At 37.6% G+C, this 23635-nt stretch overlaps 1 protein-coding gene across 4 annotated transcripts; it reads right to left on the reverse strand.

Annotated features, from left to right (window-relative positions):
• Window positions 1-512: 512 nt before the first annotated feature.
• Window positions 513-22152, reverse strand: LOC117433640 (B-cell receptor CD22-like). 4 transcript variants are annotated; one of them, XM_059009370.1, is made up of 20 exons: window positions 21878-22152; window positions 20318-20376; window positions 19308-19382; window positions 18150-18503; window positions 16441-16725; window positions 14923-15180; window positions 14060-14326; window positions 13234-13494; window positions 12537-12800; window positions 11094-11366; window positions 10276-10560; window positions 9543-9806; window positions 8537-8812; window positions 7774-7858; window positions 7045-7117; window positions 6512-6624; window positions 5520-5613; window positions 4680-4789; window positions 4272-4356; window positions 513-1444 (listed from the first exon to the last, which is right to left on the reverse strand). In XM_059009370.1, exons 2-20 carry the CDS (start codon window positions 20328-20330, stop codon window positions 1253-1255), a joined length of 3627 nt encoding a protein of 1208 aa, XP_058865353.1. In that variant the 5' UTR covers window positions 20331-20376; window positions 21878-22152; the 3' UTR covers window positions 513-1252. The 4 variants fall into 4 exon arrangements, with proteins under 4 accessions (XP_058865353.1, XP_058865354.1, XP_034773348.2 ...); XM_059009371.1 differs by having other exon boundaries at window positions 20318-20390; XM_034917457.2 differs by lacking the exon at window positions 20318-20376 and having other exon boundaries at window positions 21878-22151.
• Between the last annotated feature and the right edge of the window lie 1483 nt (window positions 22153-23635).

Raw genomic sequence — 23635 nt, forward strand, 5'->3', positions numbered from 1 at the left:
TTATTTTTGCATTTCAAACTTCCTTTGCTCAATGACTTCCCCTAATGAAGAAATGTCAAATTGCCTCATATTTTCAGGGAAGGACTATGAACCAAAAAAAAAACAATTTGTCTGCTGCTGTAAAGAGAACACTGTGAAGAAACATCAGCTCACAATTATGACGTTGTTAGCTGTACAAACTAAGATGGGGTTGATTAGTCTCTCGGTTTAATCTGTAATAACATATTCGTAGATTCATTAACACTTTACATTAAAGAGAAAGTACTGGGGCTCCCCACGTGTTGCCACAACTGTTTAAATAACGTACCTGTCATTTTTTATTTTCATTGTTAACATCCTGACAACTTTCTACACTTATGGTCTGTTTCAAAGCTCGGGTTTGAGGTCTGTCCTTTTAATCTTTGCTGGAAAAGCGATTTAAAATCATAGAGAGTAAAACGATTTCTACTAGTTTATGATAACCCTACAGGTACTCGTTTGTTTATTTTGTAGCTTTGGCCCTTGTGCTGATTTATTTTGCTGTTTGTTTAATTTTTCTGTTTGATAAATAAATACACTGTTATGGCAGTTTCAGCCCTGCATTCACCTTTCATTTATTAATAATAATAATAATAATAATAATAATAATAATAATAATAATGACAAAAACATGTTCTATTAGTTATCAAAATCTTTATTATATATAAAAAAATAATTGTTATTGCAAACACAGTTTTCAGTTTTAGTTAGTAGTTGACCATATTTGACCTTTCTGCGATTACAATATGTCTAGAAAATACAGACATACAGAAATATACAAAGTATGTTAACAAATAAAACAGCTAAAATTGCCTACTTAATGGTTTGTATTTTTTCTCTTTAAAGCCACTATAAAAATAACAGTGCCATGTCTCTGCCTTTTAAATTCATTTGCATAAAAAAATAAAATAATAATATTCAGAACAAGAAAACCCAAATGAAATAGCACAAGCTGCATGTTTCCAACGGTTACTAATTCAACCATAGGCTGTGGTGAGTTTGATATCCCGTTTTTGTTTGTAATTATATTTTTAGCCATTTTTAAAACAGTTTGTGTAAACTCCACAGGGTTTGAGAAATTGCCCTGCCAAAACTTACATGCCAGATAGACAGCTAGAAAATGTAACATGGTACAATTATGCAGGCAGTGACAGGGATATAAAAGTAACTATCCCATTCGATCCAACTAATACTGGAATTTTTTTGCTCAGCCCTGCTCATAACGGATTTCTCGTCACAGTTTTAAGTGTGTGTACTGAGTGCGCTCCTCCTCCTCATCTTCCTCATCGGATTCAGACTCCCACTTATTCACTCTCGCGGGAATCACAATGGTGGAGTAATTCAGTTCCTCGCAATCATCTTCATCATCCTTCTGCTTCCGGGCACCAGGAGGGACCTTGTAATTCTCATAATCCCCTTTCTCTTGCTGCCAAGACAAAATACAATTTAGAGTTTTGCCCCACTTATCCTCACATACCTAAAACTAGGGCACTTTTACAGCTAAATTCTCGTCATTAGTAGGGATATCATGTGAGTCCGTGTACACGAGGACAGTTTGAGGCTTTTCAGCTCACATCGCAATGCATTCTGGTGTGCTTTACCTGTCTCTGGTACCTTTCACAGCAGGACTACACTTCCCAGAATGCATTGAAAAGCTGAACCATCCCAGACTGCCCTAGTCTACAAGGAGTCATAGAGTAACCCTAGTCATTAGCGCATTGTTTTTCTGGATGAAAAAAAATTAAGAACACATCCATTACAATAAAACACAGAAGAAACTAGTTTGGTGTTCTTCCTTTCTGAAAGAAATGTGCTAATGGCACTTTGGAAGAAGAATCTGTCCTGTAATCTATTTAATCAGAGCATGCAACCAAGCAATGGATATGTTTATCACATATCTAGGGCCCTTCATTCTCATCTTATTTGATTTACTGTTGAGGAGCAATAAAACAATCCTCTTTCAGAGTAAAGGATTAATTTTGAGTTTTGAAACATCATTCAAATCTGATTGTGCAACCGGCTACCGTTGCCTAGCTACTTAGTGTTTCAGAACACCCTGTAACGCTGGCAGGAAATGCATTTGAAGATATTGCAAAAATCTACATATTTTTTTTTCTGTTTTGACATTTTGACACGTCAGTCATAAAATCAGCCAGAAATACTGGACTCTTGCTTAAGAGCGTGCCTCAGAAGAAAGATAATCTCTCTTATTAGCGTCACATAGCTAGTTTATGCTCCATCCTTCAACAATGCTGTGGTTGAAAGAAATAAATACCGCCAAGGGATAAGTGGCTGGATCAAAATTTCTCACACCCAGTGGTTTTCATGCAGGTAGGTATTTAAAGGTTATACATGACAAATCTCTGAGACATTTCCACACTGCTGTATATAGACAGAATACTTTCACAAAGTGTTATGGTTATTTCCGTCATTAAGTCAGCCGCATCTGTGGGATAACTACAGTGCTCTATACAAGTGAATGGAGTATTCTCTCTTTATTCATATATTCACTCGGGGAAGTGTTGCAGGAGGGACAGGTTAATGGTTACACTCGGGTGTACCAGCTGTACTCAGAGACATGCTTGAGATCCTGTTGATCACATGGTTCTTTTAATCTTCTGAGATTAAGGACTGCAAGGTTGTAATGACTGAAACAGAAAATATACAAAGTGGATCTAAAGAAGAACACATTACTAACTGGTTGATGTGTTAATAAGATCCTCTTTATTTGGATCTAAAGAAGAACACATTACTAACTGTTTGATGTGTTAATAAGATCCTCTTTATTTGGATCTAAAGAACACATTACTAACTGTTTGATGTGTTAATAAGATCCTCTTTATTTGGTGAATTGCACAACTAACAAGTTTCACTATGTTTAAAAAGCTTTACAGAAGGACCAGACTGAAGTTAGTTACTCATTCCCAATTCAAGGGCTGAAGTTAGTTACTTATTCACACAGTTATGTATTGAATATTAGCTCACATTCTAAGGGGGAAATCACATAGATAGTCTAGATGTGCCACCTCAATCATTTTAAAGCTTGACAATTCTCTTCAACATAAAGTAGTATAATATTAGTTTCCTCATTTCTTTATCACATGTATGTATGCAGCAATATCTTCAGTTGCAGTTCAGTTTTGCCAGTTAGGGAACTTAATAATTGAGGCATTTCCTATCAAATGCAGAACTCAGCAGCGTAATTATGAATCAGTCATTTCAACACTACTTGTTGGTGATAAGAGGTCAAGTCATCGCTCAACAATTAGAAAACTTTCAGTTCTCAGTTGCTTTTCTAAAAAAAAGGACATTTCTCATGGTTTTCTTAAAGTTATTGTAGTTAATAAAATCATATTATAAATATTACCTGCAGTGTATTTCCTTGCACTATATGCTGTAGGTCTGAAATGTGCAGTTTTGAAAGAAACACATATCAAACATGTACAGTGCCCCCCCTTTATAAGGCAGCCCTTTATACTGCGGAACAGGTTATAAGGCGGTACGGTCATGGCTCCCATTTGCCCCTTTATACTAACACTAGTATTCTCATTATAAGGCGGAACACAAACAGCATGGCCTCTTAACTATAGCTCCCGACTACAGCGTTATAAAGGGGGAGCACTGTATTGTATTTTTATCTTTTTTAAATGGTACTACACTAGGTTTTAAGGAAGTTCCCAGTTTGCTTGTGTTGCCATCCAGGAAATCTGTTGCTGCTTCACTTCCTAGGTAATTTCACCTCAGCAGTGCCTTTGGGGTCAAAGCATCTTTTTGGCTGCAAAACTACCGACGTATTGCAACAAATAAAATCGGCTGCTAATTAAGACGGTATCCTCAGTTATGGTCATTCTTTTCTTACTGAAGACCATCAAGTCTGATCCAATGAGTTGTGTTGACTTCGTGCCTTCGTGGTGTCTGTAGCTGCTTCGCTGTGTTTTAACATTATCTTCAGGTTTGAACAATTCAATTGCATAGAAGTACTTGACTAGCTACCTGAAGTTACAGCAAACAAATCAACAAGACTTACAAGAACTTTACCGGCATTTCTTTCATCCTCAGAAGTAGCTGGACTTCACTGCAAACCTAATGTACTCACAAAGGAAACCACCCACTGCACCAAACTAAATGCATTTGGGACTGGTGATGTCATTGCTGAAACGCTTCCCCAGTGTAGCCATGCAAGAATAGACCTCTTTCGAAAGAGCTCATTCAGGTTAATGCAACCTAGGGCATGATGGGAAAGGACAGTATACCTCTGTGGGTTTGCGTGGCTTGCATACTGTGCTGTAGATATCAGATATGGCCTCCTTTCCTCTGACTCTTTCTTTACCTGCTGACCTGAAACAAAAAAAAAAAAAAAATCATCAAATTAGATTTGCACCTGCTTAACTGTATGTGCACCACATTCTTGGATCCTCAGCTGCTGCACTAGCCTTGCACTATTGCAGTACTATGTCATTGTAGATATAACTTGCTGCATCCTAGTTCATCTTGTATTTTTGTAGTTGCACTTACTGTAAACTGCACTGTGTTTAAATATCAAGCTTGCATTGTAACCCTGTACTGCCCGGTAACACCTGTAAGTCGCCTTGGATAAAGGCGTCTGCCAAATAAATAGATAAATAAAATAAAATAAAACGTGCATGAAAAAGCATGCTTACCCTTTCTGCTGCTCTGAAGTCCCTTGGAATTGCAGGGATGCGTAATTAAGAGTTTCTTGGTCTTGACAGTTATTTCTTGTGGCCCAGTGTGGGTTTTCAGTACCTCTGCCCTGTAGTTACACAAAGACAAATTGTTTCAGGTCTATAAGACACGTCAATCTAGGCAATGGAACGTATACAACAGAGAAGCACAGTTATAACAAGCATGTGATTTCATTTATAAAATATGAGATCTGGCACTGCACTATGTTAAATAAATCTCTCGTGCCAGTGCTTTTAGATGGTGTTGCGCCTGGAAGATGAAACTGCCCCCACCCCATTCGCCGGCTGTCAATAACCAATCAGCTGCTTCCCCTAGTGACTGACATCTCTTTAGCCAGGAGCATGCTTTGACTGATAAGACACTGCTGGGGGGGAAATGACCAAAAGTAAAGCAGCAACAGGCGAGCAAGGCAAACAAACTGAGGACTTCCTTTAAGCACAGGTATTAACACATGTCTATAACTATAACAGTGCTTTACAGGGAAATAATGTGTGTCATAACGCAGCACCATACTTGCCCTATGACTCCAGGTACACTAGGACAGTTTGGGACAGTTCAGGCTTTTCAACTCGCACCCCGATGCATTCTGGGAAGTGTAGTCCTGCTGTGAAAGGTACCCTAGACAGTAGAACTACACTTCCCAGAATGCATTGGGTGGTGTGAATTGAAAAGCCTGAACTGTCCCACATGTAGTCATAGGGTAACCCTACTGCTTTCACTGAATCCACCCCCTGCATCAAGAAGACAAACATTTTGGCTGATGCCTCAGTCAGTGAGATGCTGTTCGTCTGCCTCACCTTTTGTGCAGGGGCTGGATTTGCTACAGTGCTGTACACGACCTCGGCTTCACTTGGTGGTGGCTGACTGCGAGATCTTCCTTGACGTGAAGAGCTTGGAAGAGAAAGAAGAAGATGATGTTTCACCAAATCCACATTAAAGAGATTTGCAACCACCAGCAGAAGTGCAAGGGGGGGGGAAAAAAAAGATGAAGACATAAAATGGAAATGTTTCAACAATCGATAACCACAGCAGCATCTTTTATGTGTTTTGCTCCTGTCGTGACTCTTACAAAAGTGTACCACTCTAAATGTGCCTGGTCATTGTGCAGCTTCCCCTCTACCATAGCCATGCTTCTTTAAAGGCTTGATCATACCTCTCTGGGCTTTACAAAGCTTTCCTAGGCTTTGCCATGTCCTCACCATGCTTTGCTATGCTTTTAAAAAGGGAGATGCACATGCTGGGAATCCTAAATCAAAACTTCAGCAAACCTTACACAGTTTTTATTTTTTTAAGTATAGCATTATTCAGCAACACCATGACACACACACACACACACACACACACACAAAACTTGTACTTGAACTGTATGTTTAGCAAATTCTTCACAGCCCTCAGGGTTAATTACATGTTGCTTTTTTGACTGTTCATTCACTGAGTTTGTTTCGTATATTTCGGTCGGTGTTGAATGTGTGTGTGTGTAATGTGTGTTTAGTTTAGGTTCTGTTTTATCTTACTCAGTTGTAGAGTTTGGTATTCTGTCTATGCTGCAGGGGAGAGGCTGGGGGTGAACCCGCGACCCCGCACACAGCAAGCGAGCGCCTTAACCGCTGTGCAAAAGAGCTGCATTCTTAGTTATGGTGCTTTTAACCTCATCTCACCGACAGGGGATAGAATCAGTAACGGTGGTGTATCACACAACACTGCCCATTACATATACACCACCTTTATACAGCGTGCTGTGCACAGGATGCTGCCTCTGGTAAGCATGGTAAGTAAAAAGCATAGTTACATGTAATCGAGGGACTCTGGATTGTGGATGCCGTCCGACAGGTCTTCTCTGCTCCTCTGAGGGTCGCTCACCCAGTCCATCACAAGATTTTCACGGGTGTCATTCCTGGTGCCCTTTGGATCGAAAAGCGCCGAGCATGGTGGTTACATAGTAAATGCATGTGTACTTATACATGATTCCAGTGTCATTCTGCAAAGTTACAATGTTCTTAACGTGCAGATCTGTTAGCACGATATATGTAAGTACACAATTGTATCAGAAAAGGGTTAGGGTTATATCATGCAAAAAAACAAAGTAACTACTATGTAAATACACAGTGTAAAGTGTTACCAAAATGTCCTGGAGTGTTAATGAGAAAAGCATGTTTTTACCATTGCTGTATGTCATGTTGTCTTCATAGAAGCGACTTATTACACAAGAAGAGGGGACTTTAGCGTTTTTTTTTAACAATTGAATTGAGTATTGCATAGAATGGGATTTGTTCACAAGATAAGACTATAGGTATTAAATGCTGAAATATATACAAACTGTACCATGTGGTTTATCAGTTTAAAACAGGTATCTTCTCCATCCTGGCTCCCTGGAGTGTTTTTTCTTTGCTTCCATCTGTGAAAAAAAATGCGCTTACATTTATTGCCAACCGAGCCTTTAAATCCATTTCTTTTTTTTTCAGTACTAGCACTGTCCTCCCTTTTGTGTACGGATTGCAAGATCTTTAGGTGGTTTGCAAGTTTATTTCATATGCCTCTTGATTTGCAGATTTTCCAAATACAGTGTACTAGATAAATAAAATGGATTTTAAAGTCATGGTCAGCACTCCTTTTCTGTATAGTGTAAATAAATAAAATATGCTAAAGCCTGAAATTGGATTGTTCTGGTATAGCAATTTGTATCAAACGAATGACTGAGACATTATATATCCTTTATATACCTAGCTGTGAGAATTTCAATTTCCGCTGAGCAATCAGAGATATAGAAACAGTAGGCACTCAGGTGTGAAAATGATACACCATTTTCTGCTTTAAGGCATTTTAAACATCTTGTGCATTTGACTAGCCTTTTCTCTCACTATTTTAAATTAATTGCATGTGTGGCCTATGCAAATCATCAATTCAATTAGAAAATCACTAATTGTAGCCATTTTCCAAGATCTTAAGTTCCAGTGGTTTGATTTCATACACACAGCACATCAAAACAGCAGAAGCACTAGGGTTTTGCAATACATGCGCACACTACTGTATGCAGCACAGATAAACACTAACCTGCAGATGAACACGATCACCAGACAGATTAATAGCACAACAACAAGAACCGCGGCTGAGGTGGCTGCCTTCATAACCAGGCCATCTAAAACGAACAAGGTATATACCTGTCAGCATTATTTACAAAACAGAATTCTCAGCTAATGCTTCATCAGTGCTGTGAGTCCTGTTTTGTGATGTATTAGGTGTCTTGTATTGTACTTGATGAAGAATACAAAGTTAAAGGTAAAACTTTATGTGAAGTGTCTCTAATTATTATTATTATTATTATTATTATTATTATTATTATTATTATTATTATTATTATTATTATTTGATAGACGCCTTTATCCAAGGCGACTTTTACAATGCAAGCTTAATATTTGAAGACAGTGTAGTTTACTTAGTAAATATATGTGTATATGCCCCCAGTTGTCTTTTTCCTCAAGTACATGAATGGTCTACATTTTTGTTTCAGCTCGTTGTTTGGGTAACACTTTACATAGTGTCTAATTACTGTGTATTTACATATTACTTACTTAGTAAATACATGTGTACTTGTGCATAACTACAATGTTATTATGCGTAGTTACAATGTACAGCACGATATAAGCCTAACCCTAGCTATAACCCTAACCCTTTTCTGATACAATTGTGTACTTACATATATGATGCAACATATTTACTATTGAGATGATCTGTAAATACACTGTAACTCTGCATAATAACATTGTGACAACAACTAACAAATTAGGAACCCGACAGGAGCCTGGAATGAACTTACAAGAAACCAGTATTGTGATTTTCTCAGACGTTTGACTGGAGAGGGTGTTTTTTGCCACACAGTAGTAAAGACCTTCGTTGGCTTTGGTGACGTCACTGATGGTGAGGTTCTGTGAGGAGGAAACGGGGGTCTCCCTGTTGTTTCCTGCATCTCTGTACCAGTTGAAGCTTTCAGCAGGGGGGTTGCTAAGGCAACTACACACCAGGATGACCGTGTCTCCTTCTGTTACGCCGGCGGCACTGATATTGTGCAAAACTGTGGTGTTTTTAGGAGGAACTGCGGCAAAATGATTAAAACGTTTACATCACGTTAGACATGGTTAACCCACAGTGTTGAATGAAATAGGAAATAACTCAAAACGGCACCTGAGCATTGCGAGTGCAATGCTAGTGACTGAATTTTTGCTCAGGCTGGCTGTGTATTTTATCCAGTGATAGAAATCTGTCGGGTTTTGTGACATCACTGGTTGGAAAGGTATCCTACAGCGTCATACTGTAAATAATTCTAGAAATCTTCATTTCAGTGCAACTCTCCCATTTGCATTTTTTTATATAGAAGTCTGTTGAAAAAACATTCCTGAATAACGGCTATCCAATCAACAGAGTACACACTTTGAAAAGATACCATTTTGATTGGTGTGGGGGCACACACACAGAGATTGTATAGAGAATCGAATCCCTACTTGTCTATTAATTACCTTTCAAAAATCCCATAGTTTAACATTTAAAATACTGTGACCTAAGTATAGTCCACAGCTGTTATCCTTACTAACTTCAATCTGTGTTGGATTTTCATTTATAAATCCTACACTGTAGTTTTAGACTAGAGTGCATGTGGGTTCCTAGCACCAAAAAAACAAAACAAAACAAAAAAAAACATTATGATTCATAATAGAAATACCAACATTTATTTGAACAGCAATGTGGAGTGTATAACACACAACAAATCTGTTAAAATGTGCTTCATGCTCTATATTTAAAAGAGAATGGGCCCCATACATACTTACATTTTAATGTTAGCCTGATTACAGACGAGTTTCCTTCCCCTATCGCATTCCTTGCGTTGCAGAAGTAATCTCCCCGGTCCTTATAGGAAATGGACATGAACTGCAGCGCCCTCTCCTGTCCCACATTGTGTACTGCACCTTCTGTCACTTTAAACCAGGTGTACTGGCTGACTGGTGGGTGGGCATGGTTTTCACAGTTCAGTATTACAGTGTTTTCTTCCGTAATGTCCCCAGGAGTCTGGACTTGTATGTCTTTTGGAGCATCTGAAGCAACAAAAATGCTGCTTTAGGGCCTTTAGTTTAATCCTGATTACAATTAAACATTTGCTGAAGTTTAGTGACATGGTAATAAACAGTCAATAGATAAGCCATGCATGTGTGCATCTATCACTAGACTGCCCCCCAGAGGTCATGTTTCATATGTATAGTAGGCTTGGTGGTCCAGCGGTTAAAGAAAAGGGTTTGATACCAGGAGGTTCAGCCACTGACTCCCTGTGTGTGACCCTGACCAAGTCGCTTCACCTCCTTGTGCTCCGTCCTTCGGATGAGACGTAAAACAAACAAGGTCCTATTGGAAGCGACTCTGCAGCAGCAGCAGTTGTTGATGCATAGTTCACCCCCTAGTCTCTGTAAGTCGCTTTGGATAAAAGCGTCGGCTAAATGTCTAATTAGTAATAATAATAATAATAATAATAATAATAATAATAATAATAATAATACCTTTTGCACTTACATTTTACAGTCAGTTCCCCGTCTCCTGTTATTTCCCCCTCTGAGTTCCTGGCACTGCATGCATAGATCCCTGCATCCTCACTGCGCAGGCTTGGGAAGGTCAGTTTGATTGAGTTGGGGAGTTCCTCTCTCAGCGGTTCCCTCTGTGCTTTCCAATCAGTCTTTGTATCTCTGCGGATCAAGCTGAGGTATGATGCTGGGTTGCTTTGAACTGTGCACTGTATGACAGCCAGGTCCCCTTCCTTTAAGTCGCTTTCCATGCTTAAGTTGAGGTTAATTGGAGCATCTGTAAAGAATCATAGAAAAGAGATTTCCCATTATTATTATTATTATTATTATTATTATTATTATTATTATTATTATTAGTAGTAGTAGTAGTAGTAGTAGTAGTAGTAATAGTCGTAGTAGTAGCAGTGCTTAGATATAATTCCAATCTTATTATTCAAAGTTACAATGTATATTTGCATAATATATGTAAGTACACAATTGTATCAGTAAAGGGTTAGGGTTATATCATGCAAAAAACATTTACACCTTAAGTACATTGTAACTGTGCATAATAACATTGTAATGCTATGTAAGTACACGTGCATTTGATAAGTAACAACTTTGTAAATACACAGTTATTAGAGACACTTAATATATCTTTTTATTTATTTCTCTTTTTCTTTTTGTATTGCAATCTGCACACTCCAAAGCAATCACTGTTTAAAATCTACAGACTGTCTGCAGGTGCTGTGTCGTGTTAACTGGGGAGCAAAACAAATATTAAGAAAATTAAGAACCAGTAACGTGTAAATGGAATGCTTATACACTTACAAAGGACGTTCAGGGTGACGCTGGAAGAATTAGCCGCACCAATATTATTGTAAGCGGTGCAGTGGTACTCTCCAGCTTCGCTTACAGTTATTTTGTGAAACTGCAGAACTTTTTCTGTTGCTTCCAGCCTGTCAATGGACTTGGAGTTGTGTTTGTACCAGGAGTAGCTTGGCAGAGGGTTACATCTTGAAGAGCATGTCAAAGCCATTGCCTGTCCCACTTTGATCGTCTTTTCCAACGGGTTCGTCTCAATTTGAGTTCCTGTTGGCCCATCTGAAAATGGAAACAGTAAGATATTAGAGCCTGAATTATATCTTCTACTTAGGACTTTATATCTCCTACGTAAGACGTTTAAAAAAAAGTCATATACAATATCATATGTTTGACGAATCGCACATTTGAGACATACAGTAGTATATGAATTACTATTATTATTATTTGTTTATTTAGCAGACACCTTTATCCAAGGCGACTTACAGAGACTAGGGTGTGTGAACTATGCATCAGCTGCACAGTCACTTACAATTACGTCTCACCCGAAAGACGGAGCACAAGGAGGTTAAGTGACTTGCTCAGGGTCACACAATGAGTCACTGGCTGAGGTGGGATTTGAACCGGGGACCTCCTGGTTACAAGCCCTTTTCTTTAACCAATAATAGAAGTGCAGGGCAGGTAAAATTTATGAAAGTATTTGGTACAAACATTTTGATAGCTGTTGTTTCTTCTTTTAGAGTTATGTGTGCAGCTACGGCAGGAATAAGATATCTAAATCTTTAAAGCTAAAATATAAACAGCAAAATAATTAGAAAGTTGCCAGAATATTGTTACATGCAGTATCTGCACCTGCTTCACTAATCATCTACGCTGTGGCCAAATGTTTTGCATCATCGCATTAGTACAATGAACTCAGTTTGCTTCATGAAGTCGAATGAAACCTGCTGCCCAATCTTACCATAACATATTGAATCACTCACCGCTTTGTAGTTATTCCACACACTTAACGAAAAAACATTCTGAAATCTAATACGAAAAACTGTACTACTATTATGGCTTCTGGTAGACTTTTGCGATATCATTTTGCAGTTACGTTGATTACATGATGTTTAAATGAAAAAAATCTAAATTATGTTCATATAGATTTTTAATTATGTCTCAATCCTAAAAATCTAGGTGATGCTAAACTTTTGGCCATAACTGTACAGTGTTGTATGCTGGGGACACTGATAAATGGGCTTATATTAAAATTGCCTACAGATCCTGAAATAAACAAGCTTAGTGCTTAAAGTAGTGATTTTTATAGTTTCTAAATATTTCTTTTATTGCATGTTGCATATCCTCTGTTTCTCCTTATATCACCACTGCTATGCTTAACAAACGATTGCATCAAGCATGGCGTCTCAATGGCTAGCACTCAGATGAATAAAAAGGCAGGGCAGCACTTACACCAAACATCTATGTTTTCATGGCTTGACTTGGTGGATCCTGCACTGTTGGTAGCCTCACAGTAGTAACTTCCTGCCTGATCACGAGTTATCTTGTCAAACTTCAGAGTCTGTCTAGCGTGAGTTTGGTGCTCGTTTCTGTACCACGCGAAGGAGATTTGTGTTGGGTTGCCACCACTTGTGTTGCAGGTTAAAGACAGTTCATCTCCTTCTAGTATCTTCCCCGCTTGGGGGCTGTTTTCAATACGAACATTCTTCGGGGCGTCTGTGAGAAAGAAAACCAGGTAGAGAAGCAAATTACTGAATGCGTATCGATGCGATAACTGAGAAAGGCACATCAGCACAATACACGGGCAATGCATCGATCATATTGCACGTTCAAATGTGTCTTGTTTCTAAGGAATTACGCCTGGACGGATGGAGAGTTTAAGAAGCGCTGGCTGACTCATTCATACAGTAGTTTAACCTTCAACAGTCTTGGCATAATTCCAGCTAAACGTTTGATTTAAAAATTATTCTGGAGTTGTATGCAGTACTGTCATTAAAACAAAAATACATATATACGTTTCTTCAGAAATAACACACAATTTTTTAGATTCAGAACTATGAAAGAGCTGGAACAATACTAGGAATTAGAGGGTTAATGTTTAACACACACACACACACACACACACACAAAATTAAATTTAAGATCTTACATTTAACATCTATGTTAATTATGGATGAGTTTTGTGCACCAAGTTGGTTTTTTGCTTCACAAAAGTAATCCCCACTGTCCGTAATACTTATGCTGTTAAACTCAAATGTTTCCAAGTTATTGATTATTCCCTGTCCAACCTTAAACCAGGTGTAAAAATTAACTGGTGGGTTTCCTTTACAGGAACAGACAAGGGTTACCGCTGCTCCTTCTTTTATATCATCCGCAGGTTTTGAAATGGCGGTAGTCTCTTTTGGAGGATCTATCAAAAGAAAACATATGTGACTCATAAGGAAGGTACAGTCGCTATAACTACAACCTTGGTACTCCCCTCAGATCTACTGTAACATCATTCCAAAATGCAGCCACATCTAGGGGCAGACCAAACCCACGGATAACGGAATTCCTCGGAAATCGCGGCATACGCACACTTCCACAGATTCACCATAAACATGTGTTTTAGCAAACATGATATATGGCACTAGACTAGACTTGTTTGCAAGCACTTCTTGCATTAACTCAGATGACCCTGCAAGGGAAGAAATGCCCAGGAAGTAAAGCAGCAACAGACTTCCTGGAAGTCAAGGCAAGCAAACTGAGAACTTCATGTAGTACCAGACGTCTGTTTTACAATGAAAATACATAATTGCTTTAATGTCTTTCTTTAAAAAAAACAGCACATTTAAGACCAATCTAGCTAAGTGCAAAATTAGTAAGATTAACTGTTGGGTAAAATTTAATATGAACCCTTAATAAAGAAGGACACGTCACATCAAATTGATACAAATTCCTATAAAATGTATACAATGAAAGGGGTCAAAACTTACATGCAACCTTCAAAATTATTGGATTTGATCTACTAGATCCAACCTCGTTCTTAACTTCACACTCATACTTGTATTTATCACTCTGGTAAGTGACATCACTGATCTCTAATGTTGATCCACTTTCAGGATTGACTAGCTTCCCATTCCCATACCAGGTGTAGCTGGTAATGTTTGGGTTACAACTGCTGAACAGGCACTCTATGGTGAGGCTGTCACCTTCATTTAACTCCTCCTTAGCAACAAGAATGCGGGTTCCTTTCGGTTTATCTGAGCAGAGAGACACAAACCAGTTAAGTCATTGAGGGCCAGCCAGGAGAACACAAGGAAAACAATAAAGCGAAAAGGGTAGCACTTTACATTGGACTCTAGTTGCGGTGTATTTAAATAGTAGTTACTAACATGTGTACTTACACATATTTACAATGCTATTATGCATTGTTACAATGTACTTAACGGGTATATTTTTTTCCACGATATACCTAAGTACAATTCTGTTAGAAAAGGGTTAGGGTTAGTGGAGTTAAGGTTAGGGTTAGGGTTAGAGTTATACAGTAATTACATTGTAACTATGCATAATAACATTGCATAATGCGTAGGTGGACATGCATTGACTAAATAACTACTGTGTAAATACACAGGAATATAGAGGCACTTAATGTAAAGTGTTACCCAATATAGGAATAGGAACCATTGGCTGTTATTACCATGTAAGTACATGGTTATTCATGCCTTGTGGTCTAAGGCGCTGCCATTAAATTAAATATCTCAAAATTCTGAAATCGTTTCAGGAGTGTCGTTTCTATATCACAAACACATCCCATTTTCAAACAAATCTGGAAGTTGATACAAGGTCCCACACTTACATTTCACGTCTATGTTAATGACGGACGAATTCTCTTTTCCGAGCACGTTTGATGCTTGACAGTAGTACGCCCCACTGTCCTCAATGTCTATTGCATCAAACTTTAATTTGTTTGTAAGGTTTTGGATTGGTCCAAGTCCATTCTTAATCCACCTAGTATTGACGGGAGGGTTTCCTTGACTAGTGCAAACCAGGGTTACATTTTCTCCTTCTTTCACTTCAGCGTGACTTGAAGAGACCTTTGTCTCTTTTGGAGAATCTATTAAAAGAAAAGACTAGTCAGTATGTTATAGGGCTACCAGTAATCAGATGCCTTGATAATCGGATCCCACACTATCAGATCAGTCTGTCGGAAATTTGCGTGATCTGCGTTCTGTTCTGTTCTTACACAGAGGTGTTTCATTCGATTTATGGAGGTTTTTGCCTGCTTTGTTTTCCTAGGTTGTTTTAGTTTGGTTGTACCAGCCAGTGTGCTTTGACGATACGTGTGAAGCAAAATTTGTTAACTCCAGAGGGTGATGCAAAGTTTTTTAGCCATAGCTGCGGCTACCCCAGATATTACTGTTCTTCATTTTAACCCATACACGTGTTTCTGAAATAATAACTACCACACTGGATGCACAAATGAAGAACAAGAATTCTGCAATTAAAAAGGAGAGACAATGGTCTGATATTCAGGTCCTGGTGGAGTACAACGGACAATAAACTTGTAGCCTTGTTGAACCACATAACCTTGTTTATTTAAAAATACTGTTTGCATGCATTGTGTTCTCATTTTTGGCCCAGCAAAACTTATTTGTGTCTCCTTGTTTAGAGGAAATGAAGGGAACATATGACTTATAGTTACATATTTTGGACAGTCTTAAAACTTCTTAATAGCCAAGCTAATAGCAGTAATGGATCAGAAGACCAATTTCTTCCTCCACTGGGCGTACCCATTGCATAATACCCATTTAAATAACATGAAATGATATATGGAATTACTTGTTCTCAATTACCTAATTGGACTAATTATTTTTTAAATTGGTCAACACTAAAACATTTTTCAGGTCTGGACAGAGCGATCTTTAGCAGAAATATTTCCGATCTTTTGATGCAGCTGGTGTCTTTTTCTTTGAAGACATTTTAAAGAAATCACACAGCTCTATGCAGTGTGTGTTCAATCATTACCGGAAGCAAACTAAACCGGCTGCCAGGTTCCTGAATGCAGTGTAACAGGCAGCGTGTCAATAAGGTAAACGTTTGCTGTATTTATTTTTAAGTGTTAAAAAAATATTTATATTTACACTATTCTTTCAGAAATTGGAAATTTCACAGGGTAACTACATATCACACTGCAATGGGTACGTTTTCTAGAAACTGTGAAATCTGTGATAACAGTGAAAAAAATACAGCCTTAATAATAAGTAGTAGAATGATAACTGACATCTGAATCCACATTCACAAGTAATAATGAAAAGAGACCCACAGACTATACAGTATGGTCTCACTGCAGTATTAAACCATTTCATAAACTTACACTGAATGTCCAAGAAAACGGATCTTGCCGCACACTCATCTTTGTTTCCTTCGATCTGGCACTTCAGCGTCTTGGTATGATTCCACCAGGTAGGAGTAAATGTGAGTGTTTCTGATCTGGGCTTTCCAATTTCATCACTCTGCACTCTCTTAAACTGCCAGCCATCTTGTGTGTCCTGCCATTTTGGATTGTTTGTACAAGGCCCTTTAGTAGCACATGTCAAGTTGGCCTCTTTCCCTTCAGTCATGATCGAAGGGGTTTCAATGTCAATTTTACAGGGGTTTTCTTGGAAAAAGCAAGGACAGGGAAATGTTTGTTTATTGCTCACTAGGAAAGTTGAACCGAGACAATACCCCGGTGCATTGTAATTTATGTTTTCATGAATTATGATAAACATTTTTCATAAATATTTTGATTTTGTTAGGACAACTTTTTTTTTTTCAAAATTTAGTCGTCGCCAATTTTGTTTACCCCGGTTTTTCTCCCCAATTTTTTATGCTCAATTATTGTTATCCGTATCCTCGGCTCACCGCTCGCAACCCCCCCGCCGTCTTTGGAAACGATGGTTGGAACACGCGTCCTCCGAAACGTGCTCTTGCCAATCCGTCATTTTTTCGCACTGAGGATCCACAGCGAGGCCACCTGACATATAGTGCTGGAGGACAACACAGATCTGGCGGCTCCACTGCAGAACCACAGGCGCCCTATCGGCCACAGGGGTCGCTGATGCACGGTGAACCATGTATTCCCCTGCCGACCTACCCGGGCGGCACTCGGCCAATTGTGCGCCACTCCCTAGGAACTCCCGGTCACGGTCGTATTCGAACCTGCGATCTCCAGGCTATAGGGTGCATCCTGCACTCCACGCAGAGCGCTTTTACTGGATGCGCCAATTGGAAGCCCCGTTAGGACAATCTTTAAAGTAAATTGTCCATTCAGAGGACTTTAGTGGGTAATCCTTTCTCTAGATAGTGTTGAAGTCAGATAAGAATTTTGTTAATTATAAAGCCAGCCAATCAGAATTATAATCAATATGATGGAATGGAAACTTCTGGTTGGTCTAAAAAGTTTCTTCATAACAATAGCTTAGTGTTCCCATGTCATCCAAGTTAAACATAACAAAGTCAACACAAATGACTAATACAAGAAAGACATCATCTGAAATTCGATTATAAATGATAAATGCATTCACTGAAAAAAAAACTTAAATTTTACCAAGTGTTTTACAGATTCATTTGAATGAAGTCAGTATTTTACAGAATGTTTTGGGGTAAACTTAAAATGTATTTTTCTTTCGTATTCAAAGGAAACTACAATTCATATGGGAGTCAGTAAGATAGATTCTCAAAGCCTTTTTTTACTCCAAATTGTCATTTGCGCAAATTCTTCAGAAAGGACCAATAAATAAATAAATAAATAAATAAATAAATAAATAAAGTTACTAAAACCAGAAATAAACAACTCATTAGAAACTCATCAGTTATCCTATGTTTTTTTTAAATTTTTATTATTCAATTCAGAATAATAATTTTTTTTTTTCTTTCAGGAATTTTGTAATTTTTTCTAATCACAATTTGGAGTGAATAGCTTTTGAGACTCTAAACCAAAAAGTAATGGTTTTTAACATGAGGCGAGTATTTAAGAAGAACTTCAGAATTAAATCTCTTCATGAGAATGAATATTGAAAGAAAAGATCAAAGCAAGCTTACCGGTGACTGAAAGGTTCACTCCTTGTTTGTTCATCCACTTATAATCATTTTTTCCAATAAATCTAAAATTGTATATTCCACTGTCGTTGAGCTGCAGATTTTTTATCTTGAAGCTACAGTTGGTTTTCCTGTCACCAAGGTATTCAGTACGACCTTTAAATTCTGGGTCCACAATTGATTCATCTTCATGGTACACTGTTGTTTTATTATAGTCCTTTGTTTGTGGATCATATATAGGATTCTTCCACCAAATTCCAGTTTCCATGCTAGGCCACTTAAAGCTGCATATGATCGTAACACACGATCCTTCTTTTTCCTGGTACAATGCCTTAAATTCTATAATGACATCCGCAGCTTAAAAATAAAAACAGATGACCAGTGAATAAAAAAAAGAACTAGAAGGATTTGTAAAATAGTCTTGGTACCAAACTGATTCAGCATTGCATTTGTAAAATTCTTTCATATATTTCGAGGACGCTGTTCTGCATTTTTCTCACAACCTACAGTGGGTTAGAATTAGGGCTTTTGCCCCGACTTTTCTACACTCCTCTAATAAATTCAATTGATATCTGTTAAGCTATTCGTGTATCTCAATCACAACTGACTTTAGTAGATAAAATTTATTTCTCTTTTTTGAAACAACTAAATGGGGTTTTAAATCGTTTCTTTTTCATCTAAAAGCAGAAGTGACTCCTCTTTATTAATGTAAATACTGTCAGGCATAGCGATTGTGATAAAGTTTCTCCGGCATAAAATATTTCATTTGTTATTCTTAATAAAGATTAGTAGTTTATTAACATGTCACAATCTCGTTTGTACGTTCTGCTTGTAAATGAAAAATTAAGGCTTGGTTAATTTAAAAGCCCAATTAATAAAACTCAGGGTAAAACACCGAAATTCAGAAGCCCTGGTTATAATTCTAATTAACTTATTACCAATTTGAGCTACTCAAATGTAAGAAAATACTTGTTTATACAAAAAATAAATAAATAAATAACATGACACCGACTGTAAATATGAACAATATATTTAAATGTCATGTTATACCAAGCACATCTGTTTTTTCTGGTCCCTATAATTAAAATCAACTGAAATGCCTGTCTGTCCATAGCAAACAGAAAGCACGAATGAACCTGTGGCTTCAAATTATATTCTTACCACCACAAAGGGACAAGATAGCCATCAACAAATAGACCATGTTTCTTTCCTCCCACGGTATCCAAATCTGGAGACCTAAACCAAAAACAAACTTTAATTGCAGAATTTTTTTAAAAAGTACAACAACCAAGCGTGTAGAGACCTTGTTTCTTATTGGAACTTTTTACAGTCCAATCAGAACCGCACTTTCATAATGAATCGCATATGGATATTACCTATATATTGGATATTTCCACCCAGGTACATTTTAATACTGTTGCAAACAATGATCAGCACATAACCAAAAGAGTACCATTTCACAAACCGTATCATTCAAAGACAAAGCTTTATACTGATTTCTGCCTCCTTAAAATGAACTATGAACATAATTCTTTTGAGCAACAACTAAAAAGTGACGATGAATGTTATATTATTCAACGGTATGGGAAGACAGAACCCAGTTCAAACAGTGCAGGGGGTATCTTTTCATTAGACATTAGTGCAGACCCAAGGGGTTCCCAGCACTGGAGGTTATTTTTCTCTAAGGTGTGTGGGCTGTATTTGCTTACATAGATATTTCCCCTATCTTTAATTAGAAGCCAGCAGTGTACTGTGTAGATTTCCTTCTTGTCCCCTGTCCCTGTGGCACGATTACTGTTCCAACAAACGCATCCAGACAAAAAGGTGAGGAAGATTTCAAAGGCAATTTTACTAGGAACATTTCAGTTTTAAACAAAGCAAACTGAGCAAACTGCACAAATGCATTTTGTTTAAAATCAAGCACTAAGTTAACCCAGGTTTTGCTGGACGTTTAAATCTGGGTTTTGTGCCACAGTTATGATTTCAATGTTAACTGTAGGCCTTTTCCATTTATAGCACTGTTTCAAAGACTTTAGAACCATAATAATATGAGTATTGTGTGACTGTGCTGTATCCTTGTATTATTCACCAGACTGAGGGTGTAGATAGCAGGCGTGCACATCAAAGACACAGAAAACCGATTTTCAGAGTTACAGATATTTCAGACTTACAAACAACCTCCATTCCCAAGGGGAGCGTATCTCTGAGGTTCTGCTGTACCTAAAGCAACCTGGTTTAACAAGACTAAGATTGATCAATCAAAAAAAGAAAGAAAGAAATATGGCTTGCAGGAAAGAACAAAGTCAAAAACATTTTGAGAAATGTACTATAGGAATATGCTTAAACAGGTTAAGAAGCAAGTTAGATATGTCAAAAGAGATAGAGATAGATACAGAGATAGATAAATGATTGATCATTTAAACATTTTTTTTATAAATGTATCAAAGAAAGGTTAAAAAAAGATGTTTTTCAAGGTTTGTTAAATCTGAAAGCATTGACCCATTCATTTCTTTAATTTGATGTTTTTAGAGTTGAAGAGGGAACACAGCTGTGAGTGACTCACACAGACACGGTTCACAATAGGTGGCACAGAGGATGCATTCAAGTCGTAAAAAGCTGAAAATGAATTCTGAAAGACATCCTCACGTCAAGATAAAAAAAAAAACCGCAACACTTTCCATGAAGTGTCTTTAAATACTGTGTATTTACATGGTAGCTACTTAGTAAATGCAGGTGCACTTACACATAATTACAATGTTATTATGCATAGTTACCATGTACTTAGCGTGTAAATCTTTTTGCACCAATGTATATGTAATTGTACAGACCACCCAAGTGAGTTGCATACTGACATTAAAACCCGCCAGTCATTGTACAACCCGCAAAATCAAACTTATATGTAAGATCACTGTTTGGGGTGAGGTAAAAATTATTAAAAAGTGTTATTATTAACATATAATGTATGTACATTCCATTCATCGATGGGTTCTAATTCCAAGTAAATTAACCAATGTTGTGGTTTTCTTTTTCTTTGATTGATTTGAAATATAATTTTAATAATCTGTCCAAAATGTTCTCAAGGAAGGGGGGTGCCACAGTGTGCTTATATATGTAAGTACACAATTGTATCAGAAAAAAAGTTAAGGTTAGGGTTAGGTTTAGAGTTAGAGTTAGTGTTCAGGATTAGGATTAGGGGGTAACACTTTATATTATGCTGCTGCTTAATACAGTTTTATAAATGATTTATAAATATATAATAGATTCTTAATAACCATGTTATAAAGTGTTAATAAAGCATCATGTATGGTTTATAACCATGCAACAGCCATAGACAGAATTACATTTTTATAAAGGGGACAGTTTTTAGCCGCCTATTGTACTTTGGGATGTTTAAACGTAATTCCGTCTATGGCTATTGCATGGTTATAAATCATCTCTAATGCTTTATTAACACGCTATAACACAGTTATTACACATCTATTACATATTCATACAAGATTAATAAGCAGCATCTTAATATAAAGTGTTACCAATTAGGGTTACACCATGCAAAACAAATGTACGCATTAAGTGCATTCTAACTAATAACATTGTAATTATGTGTAAGTACACACATATTTACTAAGTAACTACTATGTAAATACACAGTAATTAGCGACACTTTTAATGTAAAGTGTTACCCAATTTATAATAATACATGCTATCAAAGTAATAATAAAAACAATACTTACCAGGCAGTAGGCCGCTTTTGAAGCCCCACTTTGGAGTTATAAATCGACTGGCAGAAAGAGCTCAACCAGTGAGAAGAGAGAAGTAACAACGAAGCGTTCAGACTTGATAATAACAAAAAAATAGTTTTTTTTTACTTCGAAGGAGAAAACAGCTTTCTTACATGCCAGACTCTGCCACGGAGGCTTCTTAAGATTTGACTAAACAGTGGTTTTTGGAACTGCAGTAGGACTCCTGTTGCGTGCTACTGTATGTTTTGCATGTCCACTGATCTGGAGAATGCACTAGCTGTGGTGCAAGGTTCCAAGCCTGCCTTCACACTTCACCAACACTTTCACTTCCCCAAATGGGAGTATTCATTGAACAAGTGCAACACATCAGACAGCTGAGTTTTGTTTTTTATTTTTATCAAGTACAACACTTCCTGTGCTGTAGGTCATGTGTCTGATGGTGTGCTGTGAGGCCGTTGGAGTAACCTGCAGCACAGGAAGTGAAAATCTACCAGGAAGCTACTGTATTGTACCCTGCCCCTCTGCCCATGGCTTCCCTACAGTCAGCCTCTCCACTATCAGCAAACTAAATTATGGGCAGGGGTACCTCGAAGGGCGAAGCCAAAGGCCAAAGATGTAATGAAAATATGTATAACGTTGTATTTGTTGTCTGAGCTTTAGGGTGTGAAATCGATTCACTATGTTGCAATGCAAACATCCTATTTTACAAGAAGACCAAATCAATTTCCGGTACACTATGTCACTGATAAGGACCTGTGGTTAAAAAAAAAAAAAAACTAAAACAAAAAAAACAACTGACTGGTGACTGGTAGCAAAGAACGAAAAAGAAAACACAGGTATCGATCTCAAAAAGACCAGTGGGTCGACGCAAACTCTTTTATCAATAAATAATCAAGCCATTTTAATATGTTGCTTAAAAAAAAGCTATTAAAAAATAAAAGGAAGTTAAAAAAAATCATCCCGTTCACATACTAATCACCTTAATCGATTCTAGATTAGGCACCATTTTATAATAGCTGTAATCCAATTAGATTCTGTGAGCATTTGGAACATGGTTGAGACTCCTTGTGCTACAATATTAACACATATCATTATTTACTGAGTGCTGCATCATAACAATAATAACATGACAGAACAGGAACCTAAGAACTATTTCCCTATTTTGGAAAGTTGGCTAAAAACATGAGTTCTGTTCCCCTTTTTGACTGAAATATTTCTTCAACAGCATGTCGAGGAAACTTGGGCCCAGTTGAAGACCAGCTAGTTTCAAACTGACCTTTACAGTTACCTGCTACTACTGATGCGTTACCCTCTGCATGAACCGTTACAGTCCCATGACAAATTAATATTATTATATAGTCATTAGGACCTTGTTTGTTTTACGTCTCACCCGAAGGACGGACCACAAGGAGGTGACTTGCACAGGGTCATACAGTGTGAGTCATTGTCGGAACTGGGATTGAAGGGACCTCAAGCTAAAAAGAAATAAGGAAAGCTACTTCAGTTCGGATATTTGACAGATGAGCTAATGTTCGATGGTTTTTTTTTTCCATGAACTTGTACACATGAGCTGGGGGGATAAAAACAGACTTTGAATAGACAGTTTAAAATAGCCTGCCTGCTTGGGTGTTAGACAGTAGCAGGGGCCACTGCTACAAAAAAACGAGAAGTGGTTCTATTCTCAACATGGTCAGAAGTGTCTGAAAAATGCAACCAGACAGTGGAAATGGCTACGGTCCTGTTGATGTG

This window comes from Acipenser ruthenus, chromosome 38 (genome assembly GCF_902713425.1).
Source record: "Acipenser ruthenus chromosome 38, fAciRut3.2 maternal haplotype, whole genome shotgun sequence".
NCBI classification, from domain to species: Eukaryota; Metazoa; Chordata; class Actinopteri; order Acipenseriformes; family Acipenseridae; genus Acipenser; species Acipenser ruthenus.